This window comes from Aspergillus campestris (assembly GCF_002847485.1).
Source record: "Aspergillus campestris IBT 28561 chromosome Unknown P168scaffold_8, whole genome shotgun sequence".
Lineage (NCBI taxonomy): Eukaryota > Fungi > Ascomycota > Eurotiomycetes > Eurotiales > Aspergillaceae > Aspergillus > Aspergillus campestris.
Window position 1 is genome coordinate 182097 of NW_020194343.1, and position 8546 is coordinate 190642.

Genomic DNA, 8546 nt, shown 5'->3' on the forward strand with positions numbered 1-8546 from the left:
TCATGTGGGGGGGAGGGGGAGGTCACTTTCTGTTCTCTCGTGGCGTTTCAGGATGGATGTCTCGGGACTCGAAGGAGTGTCGATCACTGTATTTTCTTTTCCTTTCGTCTCTTTTTTCTTATTACGGTCCCCGACAGTCAAGACGTGCCACAAGCTGCATCCATGCCACAGCAGTGCGGCGTCATCTCGTCTGTTTGAGAGAGTAGGACAGCATCTCTTGTCGGGACCTGCGCTGTACTACCGGCCGTGCGTCATATATGCATCTGAGCCGGTAACCACGTTCTTTGCTCCAGGATCAACCCATTATTTATAATCGAACTTGTCCTTCTTTTATGCTTGTTGTCTGTTAATATGAAAGTTTATAAGCTTACAGGTCTACCGAGGACATCGCCGTCAGTTTCAATTTAAATACGCCAGGCCAGCTAAAAGACACTGCTTTCATAATTTAGCATATGAAGGATATTACGAGATATCCTGCTCTCTAACAGCTTTTCACCCATTAAGAGATACATACATCACAATGCAGCCCTTCAATCCTTGGATTCTTGACAAACGCCAGATACTGCCACCAGAACCTGCTTCCGGAGGACAAGTCAACGGATTCCAGATCCAAACGTATATCATACAAAGAGAGATCGTGGCCCTGCTCCGCTAGAGCTATGAGATATATACAGCAATATCGCCCAACTCCCGAGAACATGCCAAGCAAGCTTCTTGGTTATTACGCATCTTTAAGACTCACAGCAAGCTACTCGAGGAGCAAGTCACAGCTTTGAGTGAGCTCCTGGACATCATGGACCAAGAGAACTGGTCAAAGCGACCTGCTGGTCCAGTAGGAAGTTGTCCGAACGCATACCATTACAGAGTGAAGAAGATAGTATGCAAACAGAGATACTTCCTTTTATAGTAAGTGACTATAAATAAACTGGAATTAACGAAGTTTTGACCCTTATACGCCCGTGAGCTTTTGAACAAGAGAGGAGATACGTATATCTCTAATCTTGGGTTACTCCGTAGCAGACCACAATATATACAGGGTAGGCGTCCAACGACACGCAGGTTTATGGAGATACAGTAGCCCTTTACCCACGTCTTGCTGTCTTTGGACAAAAATTCACATTCGGAGTGCACTTTCCTCTTATACTCACGGTGTAGTGTTACTCTCAGCAGGGAAGGCTCAGTTATTCTCTTTAGGCCTCCCACCTACAGATTGGGTCTTCTTATCTACAGGAGACACTACCATCTCTCGATGAAACTACACATTGAGTACTGTCTTAAAGTAAAACTACACATTCTGGTACACGTTCGTCTATTATGCATGGCACAGTGCGATTCTGAGCAGAAAGGCTCGGTTTTTTTTCTTAGGCCTCCCACCTCCATACTCGGCCTCCCTCACGATAGGAAACTGCCATTTCTGGATAAAACTACACATTCAGGTACACTTCACTCTATCATTGACGGCACAGAGCTTTTGAGCAAAAATTGTTCAGCCCTCTTCTTAGGCCTCCGCCGCCATATCAGGCCTCCCTAGCTATAGGAAACTGCCGGTCCAAGGACTTGCAAATTAAAGCCTTGCGCTACATTGCAATTCAGATCCAGAAAGTACAAATCTATTGGCTTCATTGTCTCCTGGCAGGCTCTCAAGAGGCCTGATGCAGAGTATTCACAGACGAAGGAAAGCCTATGAATACCAGTCCCACGCTCATACTTCAAGCTCGAGTCAATCAACACCTTTCAAAATCATCAACACAAGATCAATCTACCTTTCCAGTGACTCCCAACATGAAGCTTATCAGCGTCCTCGCTACCGCAATGGCCATTCTCCCCAGCTCAGCCATTGCCACGGCCGAAGGTACGCTGCTAAACCTTCCTCCCCCCCCGCAATGACTGACACAGAAACTGACATCAGAAACCCAACTCCCACATATCGTACCTGAAGTCTGCGTCAAGATCAGAGTGTGCCTAAACTACGATTTCAAAGGACCCTGCTACAACGAATGCCAGAAGCCGTCGGTCACGCATAAGATCCGGGACGGATTTAGAGACAATGCGGGCTCGTTCGCCGTAGACACGAAGGGTTACCTTTGCACTGTCGGCACTCCGTGAGTATATCCAGACCCGATATAAGTCAAGAAGGGATGAAATGAACTGACAATTGCTAGGAATGCCGCGACTTGCTCTGGAAAGGAATATCCTGGTTTCAAGCGGCTTCCTGATTGGTGTGTCAACAATATCAGTGGTTATCATTGCACAAAGTCTTAGTGTCGACGCCCATAAAGACCACGTACTATGCGGCTTTTGGAGCGATAGTTGGTTTCTGCTTTCAACATAGACTGAGAATGTTGGGATTCAATATGTTATCTAGAAACTAGCTACACTGTTAGAGAATATATGACTCATTGAGTGTATTTCTTGCGGGGCCTCATTGATTGGGATATTATATCATGCTACTAGCTTCGAGACATTTTTCTTAAAGTTCTCTCTACTTTCTATACTTCAGGATAAAAGTGCCAATGCCTACTCTAGTAAAAATATAAACTTACAATATGGATAAGAGGAAGATCAAGAAGTTCATGAAGATCAGACTGTTCCACACTCACTGAAAGATCATCCCCCCAATCAAAGAACAGCTAAGCTCTAAACCAAATCAAGCACAAAATCCCCAAAGCTAACCACCAAATCACCCCCCTCATCAGACGGCTTCGCCCCATACACCCCAACCCACAGATCTCTAACGCCCGTCTCCTCCAGCGCCCACGTCACCTCCCGGAGCGGCGTCCTTTGCCCCCCATCCTCCACAAGATAAATCCACAGCGAATCATCCTTCGCACGGACAGCCTCAACGGTAGCGCCGCGGGCGCCCTCAGGGACAGACACGAGACTCCAATCCGCGGCGCGGTCACAAGCAACGGTACTGAGACGGGGCTGGCCGTCGAGCAGCTCGATGCCGGTCTTGATCCACTTGCGGGGGCCGTCTGTGCCGTTTAGCACGAAGATGAGGCCGCCTTGGTCGTACTGGTGTTCCCAGTTGGCGGTGAAGGTGACGCGCATGCGCTGGAAGGAGGAGATGGGAATGGGTCGGTAGAGGATGGGGGCGTTGAAGCGGGTTGTGGTTGGGGCTTTGGTCCAGATGTCGGTTTGGGAGGGGACTTTTATGGTGAATTTGGGGGGGAGGTTGTCGTTGCCGTCGCTGGGGACGGGGTCGGATGAGTTGGCGTAGTGGAATTTGGGCATGATTGTTAGATAGATGGGTTGGTGAGATTGTGGAGGGAAGAGTTGTAAAGGAGGTGGTGTTTAGTGAGGGGTTTGAGGATCATTTTAGAGTATTATGTGAGTCATGGCTGGGCGCCTTAGTTGCAGCGTGATCTATAAACGATGTACATATTGATCTATATAGGAGGCCAGGTATAGAGGTTATATGATTCTTTTCTGTATTGAGCTTTATAAATTTTATAAATGGTTAATATATGTCAATCAGTCTTGGTAATAATATACTGGATCAAGATTATAGCGAGGATAATGAGGTATCAAACTACTGACAGTGAATATATCAACATTATGATTTCTGAACATTTCACAATGACTGGAAATGTGATCAGGATATCTATATATCACTACTGACTTTGTTGCTTTTAAGTGACTGTATCTTCTTACTCCTGCCTATTCTCACATGATTCTATGGTATAAAGAGGATCATTGTCTTTTCCAACATGTAAATAGTTGACTGGATTAACATCACCAACCAAAATATGGACTCTCTCAAGAGAATATCCGGTATCATCATCAACTCCATCGAGGATGTCCTGGACAGGGTCATCTTTGCTGGTCTGGAGGATAGTGTTCATGCCCCAAAGATATCCAACCGTGAATTCACTCCCAGGCCATCTCAGGTGAGTTTAATCTTCTCATTTCTCTCTTCCTGATCTCTTCCACAATTTCTCCATGTTTCCCTGTGTGTCATGTTCTCGGCGTCATTCCCTCCCCCAGACAACAAAGACACAACAACTCACCTGTCTTTGAAACCATTCTTCTCACACACTCACACCTCTCTCCCTCTTTCAAACTCTCCCTCTTCCATCTCCTTGTCATCGTCTAACTCAACTAGACTACCAAGATGGCTTCCACCTCTCCTGAGCCCGAAAAAGAATACCCCGTGGCCGATGTAGACGATGCCGCTGGCTTCATGGCTGCCGCACGTAAGCTCCAGGAAACCTTCCCTGCGTACACCTCAGCCGCGTCTACCAGACAGGACACCAAGACCGAATCCGAATCCGTGTCCGACCTTGCTGGAGACAATCATGCCACCGGTGAGCCACCCTCCTAGACTTATCGATCAAGCGAACCAAGAACTGACTGATACAGCCGTGGCCGAAACTACCACTTTTGATGACCCTGCTGGATTCAATCATGTTACTACCGGTAAGTCACCCCCCCATGCTTGATCCATCAAGCGAAGGAAATACCGACTGATACAGCTAATCCAGAAGTCACCACCCCTTTTGATGAGTGGGGAAACGGCGCAGACTCGAAGGTCGAGGACAAACTGGCTGTCAACAACGCTGATCCTGCGGCTGCGGCTCGCGATGCAATCTCCTTTGGTTCTCCCGCGACCAAACCGCCCGCCTTTAAAGCTCCCGTGGACACCCCAAAAGACCACAAGGAGGACCGCGTGGAGGATCGCGAGCACCAGATAACCTTCAAGACCTGGGGTCAGCCTGAAGAGCGTTCGAAGCCTGGTACGTCATCGTCTCTTTCCTTCACTTGAATGAAAGCTACTAACATGGATTCTCTCCTGAATAGCGTCTCGCGTCCGACGTGTGATCCTTACCGGCCTTCCCACCGCCTGGCGCAGCCCCAACAAGGTCCTCTCCTTGATCCACGGAGGCGTCGTCGAGAGCGTGTACGTGACTCCCACCGGCAAGGCTCACATTTTGTTCTGCGACCACGAAGCCTGCGACGCCTTCTACAAAAAATACCCCAACGGGATCGACCTGGAGAGCAAATTCACTGCGTTTGTGGAAACCGGCCACGAAGTCGATGTCGTCAGCTCCGCGCTGGCGTACAATCTCTCCGTGGGTTCCTCTCGCGTGGTCCGCGTCGTGGGAGCCAACATGGATGTGACTATGGAGCAGCTCTACAATCTCGCAAAGACGGGAAATCGCAAGGTGGAGAAGATCCTTGACACCTATGTGCCGGATACTGTAAGCCTACTCCAACTCCTCTCTTTATAGTGCACGCAATTAACGACGACCCAGCCTCGCACCGTGGTCTTCCGCTTCTGCAGTATCGAGAACGCGGTTCATTTCCACAAGATGCTTGTCCGCGACGCTGACTGGGAGCACTGCAACATCCAGTATGGGACTGATCCGTGAGTATCTCTCCCCTTCTACAAATTCCGAGCATGGCTAATACGTGATGGTTGAAGCTGCGAGCTTGCTACCGGCTACCACGTCGACTGATCACCGGTATCTCACCACGAGAAACACGTTGGATGAACGACGATCGAGAACTTACGAGCATTGTATCTGGGGTAGTTGATCAACACTGAAGTACATTTGTCAGGGAAATAATCGGAAAATCGGGAAATAATCGGGATAGTAGGAAGAAGAAGAAGAAGGAAGGAAGAAATTGTACACAGACCACTCCCATAGCTAGATAGTTAGGAAGTCAATAAGCACAGAGCATCTCCCGATTGTATCCTGTATCCCCCTCCCATCCTACCTACCAACCTACCAACCTACCAACCTAGATACTCAGCCTAAACATAGAAGCAACCACAATCAACCAAACCAAGAAACCAACCAACCCATCAAAAAGCTACACCAAAACCGCAACCACCACCCATTCTCCCCGCACAACGCCCCCAACCTAAATCCAACCCATACCTACACCTCCATCCAGCCCTCCCCAATCACCATACATGCCGGGGACACACCGTCGTCATCCAACGGCAAACACGGCAGACTCAACTACCGGTCCCATAACAAGGCCAGACAGTTACACCCCTGCCTACACAAGGCTAATTACGTTCTTCCTCGGGACAAAATCAGGGAAATCAGGGAAATCATGGTGAAGTAGGTACTCGGGATACACAGGTACAACCAAGCCACGATGTACACCTGCTATACTCTATCCGATATACCCAACCGTGGATCAGATGAGGAGTCGATACTCCAGTGACACGGGGGTACATTCGTAGTTGGCGTCGTATATAGGCTAAGGTGAGGATGGCTCTAGAGACTTGCCTACTCTTATCGCCTACTACCTACCCATGGCCTGTCTTTCTCGATCGGGTAGTAGTAGTATCTACTCTACTTCCTTCATTAGCTTGGTGTCGTTGACTGTTACTAAATAAGTTCGTGTTTTATATGCGGTACCATGGTTATCCTCTCTGTGCTTGCTACCTTCCTACCTACCTACCTACTTGATACCCTACTGTAGTATACCCAAGTGTCTAATCTGTAAGATATGGCGAAATATCCATCAATACATACATACATGTATGCAAGTCTTGTAATATACAGTACCAAACAAATAAAATACAACAATACTGCCTGCGCGCTGATTAATACCGCACATCCATTGATTGATGGATTTATGTAGTCCTCGCGGCTACCTACCCTTTATTACTTAGTAGGCTGTATGTAGGTAGGTAGGTAAGTTCACCGAGAACAAAGAAAATCCATTTGAGTCTCAAGAAGGGGGAGATTATCAAAAACCAAAATTAAAATAAATAAATAAAACAAGATAAAAGAAAAGAGAGGATGCCGTCGTTCCGCAGTCAACCGACAATCTACCTAGCATCATCGTCCTCCCACCTGTTCCCAGTTTCCTTGTAAGAGTAAGTTGGCACTACTCCGAGTTATTTTCCAGGTATGCCGACTCAATCAAACAATAATACAATCTAGTATAATAAAATCACAGACAATCCATTCATAGACAATCAATCCCATGCTTTACGACGGAAGTGCCTACCAACAACAAGCAGCAAACAACCAACAGACAAACAGCGAGCACGGCCCCCAGGCTCAGCCCAGGCCCAGGCCAGCCAACCGCACGACTTACAAGCGGGGAAGAAGGAATACCTAGGTTGTGTACTAGGGAGGGAGGGAAGTAGGACGGTAAATGAATTGATTCATTAATAAACTAGGGTAAATAATTAAAGACATTGAAGAATGGAAATCGGGTGAGTTCTTATCTCCGTGCTTTGCTCCGTGTCTATTTCTATCTATCTATCTACCTATCTATCTAGCAGTCTTGATGAGGACTTCATGTCTTTCACACTCACACCCACTTAATCCATCAACCAAAGTCTCCTAGATTATGTACCACACCTAAAAGCACTACTCCTAGCTTCCCAAGACCCTATACACCATGTAATACATATCAATAGTAAGGATAAACAGCATCGGCTACTCCGAGGAGGAATAAGTCTGGGTCGGTGGGTCACCACCACCTTCCTAGCGGAGGCAGAATGGAACGATCATAAGTTGGTACTAGCTAGTGGGATGAAACAAAGGATCTTTGGACAGGGAGTCAGGAAGCATGTGCGCTAGTTACAAGGGCTGGTTTATTCTTTGCGATAAGCTTGGTTTGGTTTTGTCGAACTTGTGAACTGGTTTACAGATGGATTATTGAATGGAATATTGTATATAAGATGGAAGAAAAAAAGAGGTAATGAGGGAGCCAACCTAGATACGTGAAGTCCACGACTTGACAAACTGACCATTCCTCAATCCTTTCTGGACTGAAACCTGACAGAAACTAACTACAAAGTAAGATACACTGCCGAGGAACTCTTCACACCAAACTAGTCTATCCTTCCTTAACAGTCAGTAGTCACTGATTACGCTTTCTCATCCTCCTCCTCTCCTAGTAACAAAGTACTCATGACTAACAGTAACAACACAAGATCTCCTGCCAAACCTGGAGATCGCCGTCCCCTCTATCCGAAGAGGGGCTAACCAAGCTAAAACAACAAGCTGAAGGCCTTCACCTGAACGACTGACCGGCGAGGTCGAGGTGCAGGTGGAAACCTTTGGGTTGGGTGGGGGGGGGGGGAGGAAGAGGGAGGTGGGGAAAAGGAAGGTTAGGGCTTGGCGTGTCACGGTCTGGATATTGCTTACTTTGGATTGGCATGTTGTGTCGTGATCCTTTCACTCCATGGAGACTAAATACGACAACATTATTAATTTATTGGTTATGTTGACTATATTACAAGGAAAAAGAAAAGGAATGAAATGGAAAAAAAAGAAAGAACACGGTTGCCTCAACCGAGTCGGTGCCGTTCGGCGCTGTCACCCGTGATAAATACCACCATGGACCCGACAGTCTGGGTAGGGTGTGATAGTTGGGCATTAGTTGGTCCAGCTGAGGTGTGCAGCGGCAGGACGAAACCCCTCACGGGTGGGTGGGCTTGCGAGTCCGGAGTACGGAGTACGGAGTAGACGGGGACAGAAAGGACACCAGAAGTTGGGGCTTTGACAAGCCAGTATATTACTGAGTAGATAACGTACATCAATGGATTGTTGTCATCTAGGACAATG

At 47.5% G+C, this 8546-nt stretch overlaps 3 protein-coding genes across 3 annotated transcripts; 2 read left to right on the forward strand and 1 right to left on the reverse strand.

Moving 5' to 3' along the window:
• Positions 1-1782: 1782 nt before the first annotated feature.
• Positions 1783-2373, forward strand: P168DRAFT_345379 (uncharacterized protein; the record flags this gene model as incomplete). The annotated part of the gene is made up of 3 exons (XM_024841864.1): positions 1783-1852; positions 1910-2102; positions 2163-2373. The coding sequence occupies 3 exons, from the start codon at positions 1783-1785 to the stop codon at positions 2260-2262; spliced, it is 363 nt and encodes a 120-aa protein (XP_024691548.1). The 3' UTR covers positions 2263-2373.
• A 137-nt stretch (positions 2374-2510) lies between these two features.
• On the reverse strand, positions 2511-3276 carry P168DRAFT_291130 (uncharacterized protein). The gene has a single exon (XM_024837350.1). The coding sequence runs from the start codon at positions 3232-3234 to the stop codon at positions 2638-2640; it is 597 nt and encodes a 198-aa protein (XP_024691549.1). The 5' UTR covers positions 3235-3276; the 3' UTR covers positions 2511-2637.
• Positions 3277-3971: 695 nt separating this feature from the next.
• P168DRAFT_291131 (uncharacterized protein) lies at positions 3972-5697 on the forward strand. The gene is made up of 6 exons (XM_024837351.1): positions 3972-4307; positions 4363-4419; positions 4476-4736; positions 4801-5201; positions 5256-5368; positions 5426-5697. The coding sequence occupies exons 1-6, from the start codon at positions 4115-4117 to the stop codon at positions 5457-5459; spliced, it is 1059 nt and encodes a 352-aa protein (XP_024691550.1). The 5' UTR covers positions 3972-4114; the 3' UTR covers positions 5460-5697.
• The last annotated feature ends 2849 nt before the right edge of the window (positions 5698-8546 follow it).